Source organism: Pipistrellus hanaki, assembly GCF_964339955.1.
Source record: "Pipistrellus hanaki genome assembly, chromosome: 7".
Classification (NCBI taxonomy): domain Eukaryota; kingdom Metazoa; phylum Chordata; class Mammalia; order Chiroptera; family Vespertilionidae; genus Pipistrellus; species Pipistrellus hanaki.
The window spans coordinates 4,438,306-4,458,224 of NC_140509.1; the positions used below are offsets into that span (position 1 = coordinate 4,438,306).

At 49.5% G+C, this 19,919-nt stretch overlaps 1 protein-coding gene across 3 annotated transcripts; it reads left to right on the plus strand.

Annotated features, from left to right (window-relative positions):
• The first annotated feature begins 4,338 nt into the window (after positions 1-4,338).
• KIFC1 (kinesin family member C1) lies at positions 4,339-18,986 on the plus strand. 3 transcript variants are annotated; one of them, XM_084891111.1, is made up of 11 exons: positions 4,339-4,548; positions 10,596-10,733; positions 10,874-10,973; positions 11,475-11,528; positions 11,619-11,669; positions 11,856-12,256; positions 13,991-14,770; positions 15,597-15,887; positions 15,967-16,040; positions 16,181-16,256; positions 18,797-18,986. In XM_084891111.1, exons 2-11 carry the CDS (start codon positions 10,707-10,709, stop codon positions 18,839-18,841), a joined length of 1,899 nt encoding a protein of 632 aa, XP_084747237.1. In that variant the 5' UTR covers positions 4,339-4,548; positions 10,596-10,706; the 3' UTR covers positions 18,842-18,986. The 3 variants fall into 3 exon arrangements, with proteins under 3 accessions (XP_084747237.1, XP_084747235.1, XP_084747236.1); XM_084891109.1 differs by lacking the exon at positions 4,339-4,548 and adding an exon at positions 4,563-4,720 and having other exon boundaries at positions 10,593-10,733; XM_084891110.1 differs by lacking the exon at positions 4,339-4,548 and adding an exon at positions 4,563-4,720.
• Positions 18,987-19,919: the final 933 nt, after the last annotated feature.

Genomic DNA, 19,919 nt, shown 5'->3' on the forward strand with positions numbered 1-19,919 from the left:
AATATATTTTATTGATTTTTTACAGAGAGGAAGGGAGAGTGATAGAGAGCTAGAAACGTCAATGAGAGAGAATCATCGACCAGCTGCCTCTTGCACACTCCCTACCGGGGACGTGCCCGCAACCAATGTACATGCCCTTGACCGGAATCGAACCCGGGACCCCTCAGTCCGCAGACCGACGCTCTACCGCTGAGCCAAACTGGTTTCGGCCCAGGTTCAATTTTAATCAAGGGCACATGCCGGAAACCCAGGCTCGATCCCCAGTAGGGGGTGTGCAGGAGGCAGCTGATCAATGATTCTCATCATTGATGTTTCTCTCTCTCTTTCCCTCTCCCTTCCTCTCTGAAATCAATAAAAATATATTAAGGAAAAAAAGAGGTGTTGGTACTTTTAAGTTTCCTGAACTTCTAGGAAAGAATTACCTATTTATACTCCCAGTAATAATGTGTGAGAGCACCAATTTGACAGGAAAACATATTTCATTTTTCTCATTTCCTTTCAATCCTATTTATCTTACTGTGTAATATATTCATATGGTTCAAAATGTGAACATTAACCCATGCCCAGCACACTTTGAGTGTGTGGGCATCATGCCATCTTGGTCTTCACTTTCTACTCAGCTTTTCTCATCCCAGATACAGCTTTCCTTAGGGAATGAAAGGCTGCTGGTGCGCCTCAAGCCTCATGGCAGCCACACACCTTCCACAGAAGTGGATACGAGCCGCTGTTGGAATGAGATGGCGGGATGAAGGGTTGGCATCCTCCAGCAACCAAGGTCCGCACGGCGCGCCTGGACATCTGTGGAGAAACCTGCAAAGGGCCGAGCAGCAAAAAAGGCATCTGCCAGAGAAGCCAGGAAGAACAGCAGGGCAAGGAGGGGATGGAAGGTTCAGGAATATAACTTCCAAGGCAAGAAGTCCTCCCCGGCGTGTAGGAGTGATCTTGGGTTGTGGGAAAGACAGCCAAGGGCTACCCAATTCAGGCTGCTCCTGAGATGGGCAGGTGGGAGAGACTCTAGCAAGACCAAGCCTCAAGGACTCTGCTATCCTCTTAGCCCAACACCGAGACCTTTGGGAGAATTGACATCTTTGCAATATCAGTCTTTCCCTGCAAGCGCATAGCCTATGTTTCTGTCCACTTGGATTGTCTTTAATATCTTCCAGTAAAGCTTTATCGTTTTCTCCACAAAGGGCTTGCACGCCTATTATTAAATTTATTACTCTTTTATACTTTGTTGCTATTGCAAATTGTATATTAAAATTGTTATTGCAGTATAACATGAAGTACACAAATCAAGTGTACAGCTTCTTTAATATGTACTAGAAGCCCGCTGCACGAAGAGATTTGTGCAATAGGCGTTCCTTCCCTTGGCTTCCAGCACGGGTTTTCCTTCAGCACCCGGGACCCAGGCCTTTGCTCCAGCCAGAGTCTGCCTTTCTCATCTTTGCTGCAGACTTCGGAGTCTGCAGTCTTGTCTTCACTGTGGCAAGACTGCTCCTGTAGATCCCTTCACATACCTCCCCGCTCCCTTGCTCCCTCTCAAAGCAGGCGTCCTGCCCCGCCTGGCCACTGGGCCTGCAGCAGCTGGGTGGCCACCATCTATGGCCTTCTAATTTGCATACTCACTCTGATTTGCTGTGGGCATAGTGGAGGTATGATCAATTTACATGTTTGTCTATTATTAGGTAAGATATATTCATGTAACCAAATGGTATCTTTTTAAAAAATATATACTTTATTTATTTTTTACAGAGAGGAAGGGAGTGGTATAGTTAGCAACATCAGTGAGAGAGAAACATCAATCAGCTGCCTCCTGCACACTCCCCACTGTGTATGTGCCCGCAACCAAGGTACATACCCTTGACTGGAATCAAACCTGGGACCTTTCAGTCCGAAGGCCCTCCATCTATCCACTAAGCCAAACTGGTTAGGGCCGAATGGTATCTTTTTAAAAGTTATCCTTTCTAACTGATAGATATTGATGATAGAAATGCAATAGATTTATCTACTGATTTTTTATATTGATCTTGATAGGTGAGTTTAGAGATAACCTTGCTAAACTCACTTATCAAATCTATTGAATTTTCTTTTGGGGTTGCTACACATGCAATAATTTAATCTGAAAATACCGACATTCTTGTTTCTTTCCAATCCTTATATATTTTTCTAAATATACTTTTGATTTCAGAGAGGAAGGGAGAGGAAGAAATAGAAACATCAATGATGAGAGAGAATCATCAATTTACTGCTTCCTGCCCTCCTCCTACTGGGCATGCTCCCTGACTGAAATTGAACTGTGACCTCCTGGTTCATAGGTCGCTGCTCACGCATAGAGCACATTGGCAGGGCCAATTTTATATATGTTTGTTGTCATTTAGTGGACTGGCTAAAACTTCTATTATTGTATTGATTAGGATGATTGAGAGCAGGTGTCCTTGACCTGTTCTTCATTTTAAGAGGAATGCTTTCACAAGACAAGTAACAACAAGTGTTGGACAGGTTGTAGAGAGAAAAACACACAAATGAGAATGCTTTCCACATTTCAGCATTATTGTGATGTGTGCTTTATATGGGTTATGGGTTTTTCTTTAAGATCAATGGATGTTGAATATGTTGAGTATTTTTCTACATTAATAGAGATGAATAAACTTTTTCCCTTTAATGTACTAAAGGGTCCATATTTCTCCTAAAATGTGTGTTTTTAAAATATATATATTTTATTGATTTTTTTTTACAGAGAGGAAGGGAGAGGGATAGAGAGAAACATTGATCAGCTGCCTCCTGCACGCCCCCCACTGGGGATGTGCCTACCACCAAGGTACATGCCCTTGACCAGAATCAAACCTGGGACCCCTCAGTCGACAGGCTGATGCTCTATCCACTGAGCCAAACCAGTTAGGGCTGTGTTGTTGTTTTTAACTTCGATAAATGCCTTTTGCTATACATTCCTTTTCCGGTTTCCTTCCTCAGTTCTCCCTCCCTGCCCGTCCATTAGTGCTGGGCTTCTCCAGTTTCCTTCTTCATGCCTCACTCCTCTTCTCACAGTCAGCCCTCCACAGCAGGTTTGCATTTAGGGTAAAGCACTGGATTTGGGGGTTGGTGGCTTGAGTTTTGGTTCTGTGAGTCTCCAATTACGTACCAAGTCCGCTGCCTTTCAGTCCTCAATCCCTGTCTGACTTCCACCACGGTCGGCTGGGAACGCAGATGACTAAATGTAGTAGAACCACGCTGCCAGGTATTCACAGGTTGTTTTTGTTACCGAGATAGTTAGTTACAGGTGGCCGGAGAGAACAGGTACAGCTGTGTTCAAAGCTAATGGAATCTAGACCCACTCAGCTAGTGACCCTGTTCTTACTGTGGAAAGACACAAATGGAGTCTTTCTCCCCGCCCCCCCCCCCCCTTCCTCTGGGGCCATTGTTCCTTGAAACTTGGGACTGGACTAAACAACTAATTTTTTTTCTTATTTTTTCAGGTTTTTTTTTTTTAATTTCAAGAAAATAAATCACTATTGTTTACAAACATAAAGTCAGCAGGAAATTGGACATCCTGATCACAAGGGACTGATGGTCACACGCCTTCTGTATGAAGAGAATCAGTAACCCACCCTGTGTGGCCCAGATAGCAGCTGGGCAGCACCAACAGGACTTTTTATCACCTCACGTAATTATTCCGTTTCTCTCACGGAAACTGCTTCCACCCAGTTATTAGGGCACTGTTTGGGTTTCTGCCTGAATCAGGAATTACAATTCTTAGATTCCTGAGTGAACGCTCGACTCAACTGGTTTTTCAGGCTGCCATACTTAACCTTTTAACCTTCACCTAGCTTGCAGATAAGCTGTGCAAAGCACCTGACGCGTAGTAGGCGCTCAGTGAACTCAGCGATTATTAAATGGAGACAATGCACGTGCAGACCACCCTGAAAAACACAAGATACCCATAAACCAAAGCAGTGAACCCACCGTGGGTTCGAGGCTCTGGCGGCCCTCAATCCGTTCTCCAGCACTAGGTAACGCCATCCAGGCACGAGGAGGTCTGGTGAGGAGTCTGCAGAAAAAATCCTGAGCCTCGAGTCCCCACTGTCGAGTTTCCACGAAGCGTCAGGCTGCATCCCTTTTCCCTAAATTTGGTCAGAAGACGGGGGAATGGGCGGACGCGGCCACGCTCACAACCGCCTGAGGGCGCGGCTCCCACTTCCGGGCCGCCAACCAGCCGAATCGTCCGGCGCGAGTGCGCTCCCTACTTTGGTCGCTAGGGGCGCTAGTCCCGCCCGCGCCCGCATTGGACCCAGTGTGCGCACGCGTGATTCCTGGGCTCCAGCGTCCCGCCCCAGCTGCAGTGACGTCGTGCGGCGTGTGCAGGCCTCGCCTGACGTAGCGGGCGGCGGCCGGAGCGGCGGTTAGAGACGCGGGGCCGGAAGTGGGACTAACCCGCTGGCCAAGCTGGCAGAAGGCGCCGGCCCGACGGGTGTGGCCTCGGGAGGCGGAGGGCGCTGCGATTGGCCCTCGGTTGTGGCGGCGGCGACGATTGGCCCCGGCGCGCGGAGCGCGGTGAGTGTGGAGACAGCCGTTGGAATTCAAAAGTGGCGGGTGTGGCCCGGGCGCTGAGCGGCCGTGCTCTGCGTCGCGAGCGGGCGAGGGAACGCAGGTCCCGGAGCCGCCGCGCCCTGTTCCTTCGTCGCGCCCCTGGCACGTGTGGCAGGAGCCGGTCATGGAGCCGCAGGTGAGTGGGGCCGGGTGGGTCTCCTGCCGGGGGCAGCGGGGCCGACGGCGGCCGCCCCAGTGCAACGAGCCCCCACCCCGGCCTACCTTGGCGGACGAAGGCCAGCGCGTCCCTCAGTGATCGGGGTGACTTGGGAGAGGAAGTGGGCACAGTGGGTACTAAGAGGCAGCGCTTTGGAAGCGTTTACTACAGAAGGCAACAAAAAAGGGAGATGGCAGGAAAAGCAGAGTGAAGCTACGAGGCTGGAAGAAATAATAGCGTGTGTTGCATGCCTTTTGGAATGATTCCGGGGAGCAGAAGAAGGTGATGATGCAGAGGAGAGAAGGAAGGATTGCTGAAGTTCGCGACTAGGCGAGGGGGTGGGATCTCAGCCGTAGGAGCCGAGTAGTGGGTATAGGAGGGGCTGGGTGAATATGTTTTCGCTGCAAGCCTCCAGCGTGCTTGGGTCTGCGGTGACTCTGTGCATTCCTACAGTGCTTGCAAGAACATCTTGGAACGGTTTGAGGCCTTGCCCTGCTGCATCCAGAGCAAGGTTATAGAAATTTCAGACACGGGGGAAAAAAATTTCTGTTTTAGTTTGTCCGTTAATTTTTTTTAATCCTCTCCCAAGGATATTTTTTTCATTGACTTTTAGAGAATGGAAGGGAGGGAGAGAGACACACAGAGAGAAACATCTATGTGAGAGAGACACATGATTAGTTGCCTCCCACCCCTGATTGAGGATGGAGCCTGCAACCTAAATAGGTGCCCTTGAGTCCTTGGGCCACGTTCTAACCATTGAGCAAACTGGCTGTTTTTATAGGTTAAGACTTTAGTGCTCATGCTAATTGTACAAAGTTGAGAGACATTGTGTCTAGCTTTATAGATGGGAGAAAAATAAATACTGTACTCTTGGAGTTGTCCTGAACAGAATAAACTTATGAACACATTTTCTGAACCTATACCAATTCCTGGATGGTAGGCCTTTGGTAGTAGAGAGACTGAAGGGCACAGGTTATTAAAAAAAAATTATTTGACCTTGGAAAATTTAAAGAAATAAATATATTTTGTGTACATTTCTGCAGGTGATGCCCCCCCCCCCCCCCTTTATGTGTATGTAAGCCAATGATTTGGGCATTGTGCAATTTAAGTATTCTTCTACTGATGGACATCTGATTTTATTCCTTTAAAAATTTACTGAGCCGTGCTACGTAGCAGACATTGTACTAGACACTCTGGTTATATAGTTGTGAGCAAAACATGTGTTCATGTGATGCTCACAATCTAATGTAAGGAAAGATAACAGACCAATAAACTAAAATGTAAGAAATCAGGGTATCAAGTGGTTTCAGAGTTTTCTCTATAGTGATACTCTGCTGTGAATGTCGTGAATATATCTATTTATATCACAGGTAGTTCAAAGTCACTTTCCCAAAGCTGAGCTTCCCAAACTAGCCCTTCAGGTACTCAGATCTCTCCATGTTATTTCTTACAACTGCATGTGAAGCTACAATGAAAAGTTTAATCAAAAACAGAACCAGCTCTTCCTCCTGATTAATAGAACCATGGCAGGTATCTTGGAGTCAGTCTGGACTCTTCCATCTCCCTTATTGCCTGCCCTCTATCTCTGCCCCCCAAGGCAGCTCCCAAGTAGGTCAATACAGTGGTCCCTCTTATCTGAGATTTTGCTTTCCATGATTTCAGTTACCTATGGTCACCTATGGTCCAAAAATATTAAACCGAAAATTCCAGAAACAAATAACTCATACGTTTTAAATTGCATGCCATTCTGTCCATGCCTATCCTTCGGTCCTGCCCGGAACATGAATCATCCCTTTGTTCAGCATATAGTGCTGTGTAGGCCACCTGTCTGTTAGTCACTTAGTAGCCATCTCGGTTGTCAAGGTTTCGCAGTGCTTGTGCTTGTGCTCAAGTTTCCCTTATTTTACTTAGTAATGACTCCAAAGCCATTCACATATTTTTATTACAGTACTAGAGGCCCTGTACACAAATTTGTGCACCAGTGGGGTCCCTTGGTCTAGCCTGTGGGATCAGGCCGAAACCGGCTTTCTAACATCCCTCGAGGGGTCCCGGATTGCAAGAGGGCGCAGGCCAGGCCGAGGGATCCTACTGGTGCATGATCAGGACCACATGACTGGAGCCAGGGAGAGACTTGGGAGGTTGGCCAGCTGGGGAGAGACTGCAAGAGGGCTCCAGAATGTGTCTGGCCCTTCTTGCTCAGTCCCAGTCTGCCAGACTCCAGCAGCAAGGTAACCTACTGATCACAGTGTCTGCCTCCTGGTGGTCAGGGCACATCATAGGAGTGGTTGAGCGGCCTTAGCATATCATTAGCATATTATGCTTTGATTGGTTGAATAGCCGACCAGTCTACCGGACACTTAGCATATTAGGCTTTTATTATATAGGATGTTGTTAAATTGTCCTGCCTACTAGTTATAGTTATTAATCTCTAAATTAAACTTGACCATAGATATGTGTGTGTAGGAAAAAACCATAGTATATATCGGATTCAGTACAGTCTGAGGTTTCAGGCACCCACTGGAGATCTTGGGAAGTTTCTCCTGCAGATAACAAGGGACAAGGGGAACTACTGTGCTTGACTTTTAGTCAGCATGTAATGCAGTTCTTCTTTGGCCTTCTTTCTGATGGATTTCTACTTAGCACTTAGACCAAGCATATCAAACTCACGCCTGGCAAGCCGCATTTGACACGCTTGGCTTAGAACGGCCCTTCTCTACGGAGTTCCTTGAGAATTAAGCTCTAATGCCCTAAGGCATCCTTTTTATCTAATGAATTTACTTCTCTTTCAAGCAACTAAAATGTTCAGAGCTATATACATCCTTGAGAAAACTGAGAAAGTAGATGGTGTTCAGTAGAGCTTAGTTCTCTTGTGGTGCCCCAGTTTGGAAAGGCTGCCTTAGAAAATAGCTCTGGAAGCAGAGACTTCATGTTCATTACTCGCCAGTACCTACAACAGTGCCTGTTACAGAGCAGTCTGTCAACAATTCTTAGTGCAAAAATTCTTGTTGAGGCCAGCTGACATGGCTCAGTGGTTGAGCATAGATCTATGAACCAGGAAATAATGGCTTGATTCCCAGACGCATGCCCGTGTTGTGGGCTTGATCCCCAGTGTGGGGCATGCAGAAGGCAATCGATCGATGATTCTCTCTCATCATTGATGTTTCTATCTCTTCCTCTCTGAAATCAATAAAAACATGTTTTTAAAAATCCTTCTTAAATGGGTGAATAAATGAACGATGAAGTGTCTGCCTCTGATACTTCTCATCTTCCAGTTCTATTCATTCTTCACTTTGCTCATAGTTCACTTTTTACTAGTCATATTATTCTCCTGACTAAAAGTCAACAGGGTCTCTCTTTTTTATTTTTTATTTTTTAAAATTAATTTTATTGATTTTTTACAGATAGAGAGTTAGAAACATCGATGAGAGAGAAACATCAATCAGCCGCTCCTGCACACTCCCTATTGGGGGTGTGCCCACAACCAAGGTACATACATGCCCTTGATCGGAATTGAACCTGGGACCCTTGAGTCCGCAGGCCGACGCTCTATCCACTGAGCCAAACCCGGTTAGGGCAACAGAGTCCCTCTTGCCATCAATAAACTCTAGGCTCTATAATGGCATACCAATCACCACAGTCTTTTCTCTTCTGCCTCTGTTCTCATCTCCCCACTTTCTTTTTTAAAATTTTATTTGTTTTTTGTTTTTTTCATCTCCCCACTTTCTATGCAATTCCCTCTGTTCAGCTTAACAGAACAGTGTGTCTCTTGTTGAATGCATTCTTCCTTGCTTTTTGCCTGGAATGCTCTTGGCTGAAATCCATCAAGCCAACTCTTTCTCACCCTCAAAGCTCTGCCTAAAAATACTTTTTAGAAGTGTTTTCTGACACATTTGTACTTGATGCCCACCCCCCTCCTCTGGGATCCTTTTATGATAGCACTAAGTAAAGTTTTAATCACCTCTAAATGCTTCCCTTCCGGCTGTCCCATGAGCTGCTTGAGGGCACAGACCACAGCTGTTACTCCAGAACCTAGATCATTTCCTGGCACTTAAAAGGCACTTAGTAAGCATCGAATGAATGAAGTAAACTGAAGGGAAGAGAGAGACTGGCCTTGGAATTAAGTTACTTCTAATAAAAATCAAAAGTTGATCTATACACAGTGTTCTCCTGGTGGTGGGATAGAAGTGAGGTGACTAATTGTCCCTGTTTGCTTGGGAATGTCGCAATTTTAGCACTGAAATTCTCATGTCCTCTGAGAAACCCCTCAGTTCTAGTCAAACCCGAATGGCTGGCAACCATGGGGTGAACATAATCCCCAGGCCTGCATTGTGCTGCTTACAGTGAGGTGCTTTTTCCCATTGCCCCCACCTCATGCCTCTATACTTCCGTGGTCTCCAAACTGGTCATGCTACTTGCTGGTCTTCCCTGCAAGTCGACAGCCTTCTTACAGCTCATTCTTATTCTTTACAGTAGGCTCGTTTGCAGAGTTTTCAAATGCTTCATCAGAAAGTGTGTGTGGCTTTCCATGTATGCAGGGGTAAAGCCTAAACTCCTTAGCTTGGCATCAAAGCCCTTCAAGCAGTGTTGCCTAGTGGTTAAAACATGGCCTTTAGAACAGACTGTCTAGATTCTAACCCTGGCTCTGCCTTCTATTGGCTGATGACCTTAGACAAGCTATTTTACCTCAGTACCACCTCTGAGCTGCTCTGAGGACTAAGTTGATACAGATAGAGCACTTAAAACAGTTCCTAATAAATGTTACCTGCTCCTCCAACCCAGCTGCCAGCTTTATCTATCTTCCACTCTCTCCCTTACTTATTTCCTCAGCTCTGGCTAAAAGAGTGTGTTGGTTTCACATTCATACCATGTGGGTGTGTGTTTTTGCCTTCTAAAAGAAGTGTCCAGCCGAGACCAGTTTGTCTCAATGGATAGAGCGTCGGCTTGGGGACTGAAGGGACCCGGGTTCGATTCCGGTCAAGGGCATGTACCTTGGTTGTGGGCATATCCCCAGTAGGGGGTGTGCAAGAGGCAGCTGATCGATGACTCTCTCTCATCGATGTTTCTAGCTCTCTATCTCTCTCTGCTTATTGAAGTACTACCCTTAGAGCTAGTTGAAGTCCAAAGTCCGCCCAGCTTCTCCCTTAAAGATTGCTTCCACTTCTCCATGCTTTTTAAAATAATTATTGACTAAAGGCCTGGTACACGAAATTTATGCATGGGTAGGGTCCCTAGGCCTGGCCAGCGATCAGGGCCGATCTGTGGGGTGACCAGCAGGACAATCTGTCCCCCCCTTGCACCCGCCTTGGCCTGGTGGCGCCCACGCACCTCCTCTGCCGAGGTTCAGCGCCTCCACTGCCGCCCACAGCCAGCGCCACGTCGCCGATGCCCACCGTGTTCCATGCTGCTCCCTAGTGGTCAGCACAAGTCTAAGTCCCAGTCAGTCGAACTCCTGCCCATGGGAACAATTGGCATATTAGCCTTTTATTATATAGAATAAATATATTTTCAGAGAGGAAGGGAGAGGGAGAGAGAGATAGAAACATCAATGAAGAGAGAGGCATTGATCTGCTGTTTCCTGCATGCACTCTATGGAGGATCGAGCCTGCATCCGGGCATGTGCCCTTGACCAGAATTGAACCCAGGACCCTTCAGTCCTCGGGCCAGTGCTCTTTCCACTGAGCCAAACCAACTAGGGCCTCCATGCTTTTTGGCTGCCATATAATGTGGCACAAGAGGTCCAAAGTTAATGCTGTTGGTGGTGATGTTGAGAATTAGGCTGGGGGGCCAAAAAGCAGAGGTCTTTGGACGTTTGGGTTCTTGGGTGATGTCTTAAGTGTCTTTCTTTTCCCAGCAGAGGTCCCCTTTGTTGGAAGTGAAGGGTAACTTAGAGTTGAAGAGACCCTTGGTCAAGCCCCCTTCCCGGCTGCCTCTCTCAGGAAGCAGGTGTAAGAGGAGGTTTGACCAGATGGAGGATGTCTTGGAGCCGGAGAAGGTGAGCTGGGTTTAGAAAGCTGTGTGTGTGTGTGTGTGTGTGTGTGTGAGAGAGAGAGAGAGAGAGAGAGAGAGAGAGAGAGAGGGAATGTAAACCTATCAGGGAGGATAACTATGGACCCTGTCCTTGTCCATTCCTAGAAAAGGACACGAGGCCTGGGCACAGTGACCAAATTTGCCATATCCCACCACAGAGCTCCCGTCGGCACCACAGTGCCCCAGACACAAGGCCAGGCCGCAGGTGAGTTCTGGGGTGGACAGATCAGTGCTCTCCAACTCACTTTTCTTTCAATTTTAGCTTAGTTTGAACAGGTAATATGTTTCACTTGTTCTAAAATTTCAAAGGCTCCGAAGTTGTTATACTTCTGAAAAGGCTCCCTCTTACTTCTGTCCCCTAGCCACCCACTTCCCCTTCGTAGGGACCACTGTGTCTACTTCAGGGATATTCTATGGGTATTCAAGCAAATACATGTTCCCTAACATCTTTTTACAGAGATGTAGCACACTTTTCATATGGTTCTGCCCCTGCTCTCTTTGCTTCTCCAGGTCCAACTTGTTTCTTAGCATGTTCAGTAATTTCTGGTCCTGGGGAAGGCTATCTTTAGGAGCTGGCCAGACCTAGTGGGAGGGAAAGTTTTCTAATTCCTAATCCTCAGTAAAAGCAACTGCCCTCCCGTCGCCCAGCCAGAGTGCATGCCGCCCTGAGAGTGACGGCTCTTTTCCTCTGTCCCGTTCCCGACAGCTCCAAAAGTTCCCAAGAAGACAGGACCCCGATGTTCCACAGCTGTTGCCTCAGGTAATTAGCCCTTAAGAGCCCTTTCGGGGTACATATAAAGGGAGAGTGATGGAGGTGGAAGTTCCTGATGTCAACTCCCCAATTCTCTAGTGTTGAAGAATCAGAAAGCGGCCCCCGCTGCTCCTGCCCAGAAGCCTGGCAGTAGGTGACAAACATGACTGTTGGGATAGGGAAGGGGAGGTGGTGAGTACCCCGAAGAACCCATCTGGTCTCTTCCCTATCTGGAGGAGAAGAAGATGTAGCATCCGGTGTGGAGGCCCTAAAGGTTAAGAGGGGGAGAGATAGGGAACTAAGACTTGACCTCTGTCCTTTCTGTGCCCATCTTAGCAACAGCTGCTCCTCCTAAGCTGGGAGGGAAGAAACCCAGCAAACGTCCTGGCTGGGACTTAAAGGGTCAGTTAAGTGACCTAAATGCAGAGCTGAAATGCTACCGTGAGAGGACTCAGACTTTGGACCAGGAGAACCAACAGCTGCGGGACCAGCTCAGGGAGGCCCAGCAGCAGGCCACGGCCCTGGGGGCAGAACGCAGGACACTCGAAGGGGAGTTGGCCAGGGTTCGGGCCCAGGCTGAGCAGGGCCAACAGGAGCTGGGGAACCTGAGTGCCCGTGTCCTGGAGCTGGAAGAGCGGCTGGGCACACAGGAAGGCCTGGTGCAAGAGCTCCAGAAAGAACAGCTGGGATTGCAAGCGGAGCGGAGGGAACTGACCACCCGGCTGGAGGAGCAGGAGGTAAGGACCAGCTTTTCACTAAATGCTGCTCCTGCTTTCCAGGTTTGGGCTTAGAATCCCTGACCACCTCTGTCCAGCAGCATACCTATATGTCTGTCCTTCTTAAAAAAAAAAAAAAAAAAAAAAAAGCTTGTGTTTTTCCTCCCAAAGATTATTTATTTATGTATAGAGGCCCAGTGCACAAAATTAATGCACAGGAGTGGGGGTTGTCCCTCAGCCCAGCCTGCACTCTCTCCAATCTGGGATCCCTCTCACAATCCAGGACTGCTGGCTCCCAACTGCTAGCCTGCCTGCCTTTCTGATTGCCCCTAACCGCTTCTGCCTGCCAGCTTGATCACCCCTTAACCACTTCCATGCCAGCCTGATTGATATCTAACTGCTCCCCAGCCAGCCTGTTTGCCCCCAACTTCCCTCCTTTGCCGACCTCATCACCCCTAACTGCCCTCTCCTGCAGGGTTGATCACCTCCAACTGCCCTTCCTTGCAGACCTGGTCCCTCTTAACTGCCCTCCCTTGTAGGCCATCTTTTGGTGACCATCTTGTGTCCACATGGGAGCAGCTATTGTGTGTTGGAGTGATGGTCAATCTGCATATTACCTTTTATTAGATAGGATAGAGGCCTGGTGCATGGGTGGGGGCCAGCTGGTTTGCCCTGAAGGGTGTCCCGGATCAGGGTGGGAGTTCCCTTGGAGCGTGGGGCCTCCTGAGCGAGGGGCCTGTGGTGGTTTGCAGACCAGACACGCCCCCTGGCGACCCAAGCGGAGACCCTGGTATCTGGAATTTATTTACCTTCTACAATTGAAACTGCAGCCTGGAGCAGAGCCAAGTTTCCTGCTTATTCTGTGGCCAGCAGACATTTCTGTTTGGATTTGTTTACCTTCTATAATTGAAACTTTGTAGCCTTGAGTGGAGGCCTAGGCCTGCAAGGGCAGGCGGAAAGCTTGGCTTCTACTGTAGCCTGGGAAACCCAACCCTCCCTCCTGCTCTCTGTGGCTGTAGTCATCTTGGTTGGGTTTATTTGCATACTCGCTCTGATTGGCTGGTGGGCGTGGATGGTGGGTATAGGAGAATGATGATTAATTTGCATATTACTCTTTTATTAGGTAGGATTCATGTATTTATTTATTTTTTAGAGAGAGAGGAAGGGAGAGGGAGAGAGAGAAACATCTATTGACTGCCTCCTGCATGCCCCCTACCAGGGATCGAGCCCACAACCCTGGCATGTGCTCTGACTGGGAATCGAACCGACAAACTTCAGCAAGGAATGACACCCAACCCACTGAGCCACACCAGCCAGGGCTGTCCTCTGTTTGCATAGCTCTTCCAATCTATATCTCCCCTATTCCTCCACCCTCCTCTCTTTCTGTGTCTCCTCATCCAAAATCCCCATGCACTTTTCTCCCTCTGCACATTACTCCTTGGTGAGCATCCACTAGATTGAATTTTACTTCCAGGGGATTTTGCATGTGCGCTTCCCTTTGTGGGATGCTCTTTCTGTACTGTCCTTCCCCTGGGTCACTCCTATACTTTTGGGTGTGAGCCTAGAGTCACCTGCCTGTGCCTCTTCTGGATATTTCCATTGCTTCCTGCTCTACTACCTGATTCCTATTTCTTATCTCGTTCTTTACCGGACTGTGAAGTCACAGTGGGCAAGGGCCACCCCCTCCACCCCCACCCTGTCATGACTTGTTCTGATTCTTGCTTTATCTTGTCCTCTCTGTTTTGTTCTGGGCAGAGGAGGCTTCAGACATCAGAAGCAGCTCTGTCAGGTAGCCAAGCGGAGGTGGCATCTCTGCGCCAGGAGGCTGCAGCCCAGGCGACCTTACTGGCTGAGCGAGGGGAGCGTCTCCATGGGCTAGAGATGGAGCGCCGGAAACTACACAACCAGCTGCAGGAGCTCAAGGGCAACATCCGTGTGTTCTGTCGGGTCCGCCCTGTCCTTCCAGGGGAGCCCACCCCACCCCCTGGCTTCCTCCTGTTTCCCTCAGGCCCTGCTGGGCCCTCTGACCCTCCAACCCACGTCAGTGTCCTCCGGTGTGATGAGCGCCGAGGGACCCTGAGTGGGGCGCCAGCCCCCCCGACTCGCCACGACTTCTCCTTTGACCGGGTATTCCCGCCAGGGAGTGGACAGGACGAAGTGTTTGAGGAGATTGCCATGCTTGTCCAGTCAGCCCTGGATGGCTACCCAGTATGCATCTTTGCCTACGGCCAAACAGGAAGCGGCAAGACCTTCACCATGGAGGGTGGGCCTGCGGGAGACCCCCAGGCGGAGGGGCTGATCCCCAGGGCCCTGCGGCACCTGTTCTCTATAGCCCAAGAGCTGAGCGGCCAGGGCTGGACCTACAGCTTTGTGGCGAGCTACGTGGAGATCTACAACGAGACTGTCCGAGACCTCCTGGCCACCGGGACCCGGAAGGGCCAGGGGGGCGAGTGCGAGATTCGCCGGGCAGGGCCAGGGAGTGAGGAGCTGACTGTCACCAATGCCCGCTATGTTCCTGTCTCCTGTGAGAAAGAGGTGAGCGCTGTGGCACTGTGGCTGGAAAATGGGAGGAGTGGACGGGAGATGGAGGTGGATGAAGGGAAGCTGTGAGGACCAGTTGCCTGTTGAGTGTGGGCTGGGCTGGGGTAGATCTGCCTTCATAACCACGGAGTGGGGAGGAGAGCCACCTGCTGAGGCAGGGCTGTCACTTGCACCCTGCCCACTGCCTCACCTCCCTTCTTTTTTTTTCTTTTTTAAAAAAATATATATATATATTTTATTGATTTTTTACAGAGAGAAAGGGAAAGGGATAGAGAGCTCGAAACATCGATGATGAGAGAAACATCGACCAGCTGCCTCCTGCACAACCCCCACTGGGGATGTGCCCACAACTGATGTACATGCCCTTGACCGGAATCGAACCTGGGACCTTTCAGTGCGAAGGCCGACGCTCTATCCACTGAGCCAAACCGGTTTTGGCTCACCTCCCTTCTTATTGCTCTCCTGCTCACTGCGCTGGAGCCATGCTCTAGCCCGTTCCTGAGCCCACAGGGCACACTGAGCCTAGCAGGGTCATCGGGCTTGCTGCTTCCTTTTGCCTCAAATAGCGTGCTTCCTCATTGCCTTAAGACCCGGCCATCCTGTCTAAATTGCAACCCTCACCTCATTCTTACACACTCCTTATTTTTGTTTCATTTTATTCCTTAGCACTCTCAGACATGTTGTGTATTTTACTTTTTGTCTCTTCGCTGGCTGGCTAGAAAGCTCCACAGAGCAGGTGCTGACTCGTGCTCATTGCCGTTATTGACATTGCTCTGTGCTAACTTCCTGCCTGCTTTTGCCCCTTGCTCTTCCCTCCCAGGTGGAGACTCTGCTTCTTCTGGCCCGCCAGAACCGGGCCGTGGCCCGCACAGCCCAGAACGAGCGGTCGTCACGCAGCCACAGTGTGTTCCAGCTGCAGATCTCTGGGGAGCATGCTGGGCGAGGCGTGCAGTGTGCGGCCCCCCTCAATCTTGTGGACCTGGCCGGGAGCGAGCGGCTAGACCCTGGCTTAGCCCTCGGTCCTGGGGAGCGGGAGCGCCTTCGGGAAACACAGGCCATTAACAGCAGCCTGTCCACGCTGGGGCTCGTCATCATGGCCTTAAGCAACAAGGTGGGAAAGGGGTTGGGCAGGTGGGACCTGGGGCTGAACCCTGTCCAGTCCTAATCACTGCTCCCCCGCAACCTTCTAGGAGTCGCATGTGCCGTACCGGAACAGCAAGCTCACCTACCTGCTGCAGAACTCTCTGGGCGGCAGCGCCAAGATGTGCGTGGAAGGGGCAGGTGGAAGGGGTCGTGTGGGAACTGACGCGGGGGTCAGGTGGGAAAGGGGAAGCAGTGGAGACCTGGTCCAGGCTCCACACGGCCACTAATGCTGGGGTTTGGACCCCTCTTCTCTCTCCACAGGCTCATGTTTGTGAACATTTCTCCCCTGGAAGAGAACGTGTCCGAGTCCCTCAACTCCCTCCGCTTTGCCTCTAAGGTGAGGTTACCACCGAACCCGGCCCTGCAGGACCCCTGGCGGCTGGGTTTCTGCCTCCGCACCCTCTGTCCTTTAGGCCATTCGTCCAGAAAGGACTTACAATGACTAGCCATCCGCAGCACACACCCATCTAGATAGACTTTTAACTCTTGGCTTTTGGGGATTTTTAATTAAGTTTTTAAAAATAGGTAAACTTCATAGGAAGCTATACACTACCCCATCACTTTTTCCCCCACCTGTCATTTTTATCATCACTTTGCTTATTCTAATGTCCCTTTTGCAAATACAAGCAATATGCATGTGCTTATTCCCCTCCTCCTTATATAAGACATCTCTCCCCCTCTCTCGCGTATGTTATTCTGCATTTGTTTTGCTTAATAACAGCCTCAAGATTACTCCCACCAGCACACAGAGACCATCTCATTGTGTTTACATCTGCCTAGGAGTTGTAGAACTAAAGTTTATCCGCCAGTTCCCTCTACTGGGCACTTGGATTGTTTCCACACTTTATTACAAACAAGGCCGTGTTGACTAGTCTCTTATGTATATCACTTCCTATTTGTTTAATCACATCTAACTATCTAGGGAAGGATGCCTTGAAATGCGATTGCTGGATCAAAAGAGACCTAGAGGTTTTTCAGACCTTTCCAAATAGTGTGAGTTCAGGCTCCGAACCTCACAAGGGTCAGCTGTGGCCGTGGCCATGAATTCTCTAGGACAGCAGTTGCCAGCTTTTTGGACCTCATGGACCACCGGTTGGCGACTGCTGCTCTAGGATGCTTATACTCCCTCCACTAGAATTAGGTCAGAAAGCTTTTTTACTGCCTCCTCTGAAGGGTAATTTCCCCCCTCTGGTCACTCATTTTCCTGAGGCTGTAGCCCTGCCGTGGGTTCTGGCTTTTTTCAGGGTCTCTTGTCAGGTGTGCCCTCCTGCTCCATTGGGGCTTCAGCCTTTCTTGCTGCCATGGAAGCAGCCAGCCACCTTGGCACCCTTACCTGGTCTGCTTTGATCAGTATTTCTCTTGCTATCTAGCAATCCAATTAAAGTTATATCAACATCATTAGCACCAAACAACATAAACTCCTTAATATCCTCTAATACTCAGCTTATATTACATTTCACCTAATGTCTCAGCAATGTCTTCTACGTTGGGCTTGTTCTGATGAGGATTAAGCAAGGGCCACTCAGATAATTTAGTTGAAATTATCTCTTAACTCTCTCTTTAACCTATAATAATCCCACCCCCATTGATGGTATCTATTTATTGAATAGGGTCATTTGTCCTACAGAATAGCCATATTCTGGATTTTGGCTGATTGCTTCCTCTTTCCTCCATAAGTTTTGTTGTCTTGTTTGTTGACTAGATTTGAATCAGGTTTAAATTTCTTAGCAAGTAAACTTCTGTGAGGTGGTACGTTTTCTATCAAATCATATCCGAAAGCACCTAATATCTAGTTGTTTCACTTTTAATGATACAAATATTGATCATTGGATTTGGGTGTTGTCAGCCTGATCTATCCAGTAAAAACTCCCAATCGACTTTTTCACCTGTGAAAAAGTGATTTTATCAAGCAGGGATCATACCAAGGTCTTATTTTACTAGGGAATGTTAAAATGGTGATTTTCTAATTTTCCCAGTTCTACATTTATTAGTCCAGATTCTTCTATAAAGTACTTCCCATCCCCATCTATTTGATTACTCTGAAATTCAGCTCATATATGAAAGGCAGAATAAATGCTGGATTCTTTATCAATTTTCATATTATAAATTGATACCCAGGCAACTCCTAAAGGTGCTCAGTGAGTTTTCATCCGGAGTTATCATTTTACAGATGCTTATGTATTTTTAAAAATATATATTTTATTGATTTTTTAGAGAGGAGGAGAGAGGGATAGAGAGCTAGAAACGTCGATGAGAGAGAAACATCAACCAGCTGCCTCTTGCACGCCCCCTCCTGGGGATGTGCCCACAACCAATGATGCCCTTGACCGGAATTGAACCTGGGACTTTTCAGTCCGCAGACCGACGCTCTACCACTGAGCCAAACCGGCTTCGGCCAAATGCTTATGTATTTGATACATGTTCTTTGCAGGTGTCATTCTTTCTGATGTGCAAATTGTACGTCTTTGTCCGTTGTGTGCTGCAGTTTGGCTATGTCCTTTAAATGGGTCCCCAATAGTCTTTATTCCAGGTTCATCTTGCACATTTCCTGCTCTAGACTTGAAATCATTGATTTTCCAAGGAGCCTTGGTTTCTAAGTGTTACTGTTCTATTTAGCTTATTAAACATTAGTGGTGGGAGGGCTAGAAATGAAAACTCCTTCTTTCTCTGCATCTGTTCTTAGGCCTTTTCACCTCTTCCAGTCCCAGGCCTAGTGGAGAACTAACCGTAACTGAGGCCAGCGTGAACTGTCTTCAGAGCCTTATTTCAGTGCTCTCTGGGGCAGCCCTAATAACGGGGTTGGGGGATGATCTTTGGAAACCAGTCTCTTGGTTGCTCTGAAAACTTTTTTATTCTGTCTATACCCTCTGCCCACAGGTGAACCAGTGTGTTATTGGTACTGCCCAGGCCAACAGGAAATGAAGACAGATCCACATCTTCTAGGGGTGGATGATTTATTGGGGTAGGAGTGGTGCCCCATGTTACCCAGGCCTATCAAATAAAGAAAAGTTTTCTGTGTTGTTGTTTTTTCTCTTAAATAAAGGTTTTGTTAGCAGTTGCCCTAGAAGGATATTTTTCATATCTGTAAAAAGGGGAACTGTGGATCTGTCCACTCTACCCAGCATTTGTGTGTTTTGAGGGCCAGAGCCACCTCTTTTCTCCTTGACAAGCCATACCTTGGGGTCTGGGTGGCCTCCAGCTCCCATTCCCTTACCCCTGGTCCATACCTGGAGGTGTGCCCTCTAGCTATCCACAGGCACCCTGAGAGGTGGGCACTGGAGCCCAAGGACCGGGCTGGTGCACCCTCCCACTCATTGCTGGCTCTTTCCTCCCGCCCTTTCCCGGTCCGCCCGTTCGAACGGCCGGGGCTGGCCCTGCCCGCTGCCCATTGGCCAGCTCTCGCGGCGTCACCGCCTCGGTACTAGCCCTCTGGCCCGGGGAGCGCGGGGCCAAGCAGGGCGGCCGAGCCCCAGACGCCAACTGCCGGCGGCCGCCGCCCGAGAGCAGGGCCCCGGCCTCCCAGGTGCCGCGCAGGAGGGCCGCGCGTGCGCAGAAGCGCGGGGGGGGGGGGGCGCTGCACCGGGAGGGCGGGGCCGGGCAAAGGCGGGAGAGGAGGGCGGGCGCCGGAGGGAGGAGGGCGTGGTGGCCCAAGGGCAGGGTGAGGAGGGCGGGTCCCGGGCTGGAGGCGGGGCGGGACTTGGGGCGACCAAGGATTGGGGGGCAGTTAGCCGATGTGGCATGGAGCGGGGACCAGTCCGGGGACGGGCTGCCGGGAGCGGGGAGCCCCTCCTAGCCCCAGGGCGGTCCCGCTCCGGAGGAAGGGGCTTCGGGGACACCCCTTCCCGCGGGCCCGCCGGTCCGCCAGCCCCACCCGCAGACAGGCGGCGCGGGCTCCGCGCCCTGCGGGCCTGCCGGAGGTGAGGGAGGTGGGGTGAGGTGGTGCCCGTCCCCCGCCCCGGGCTCCTCCCCCCATGCTCCCCTCCCACCGCCCTCCCCCTGA

What these genes read in the sequence shown, in the direction of transcription:
- KIFC1 (XM_084891109.1), top strand. An exon ending in ATGTCTTGGAGCCGGAGAAG is followed by an intron (nt 10,734 to 10,873) that starts GTGAGCTGGGTT and finishes GTCCATTCCTAG; the next exon opens with AAAAGGACACGAGGCCTGGG. An exon ending in CTGTCTCCTGTGAGAAAGAG is followed by an intron (nt 14,771 to 15,596) that starts GTGAGCGCTGTG and finishes CTTCCCTCCCAG; the next exon opens with GTGGAGACTCTGCTTCTTCT.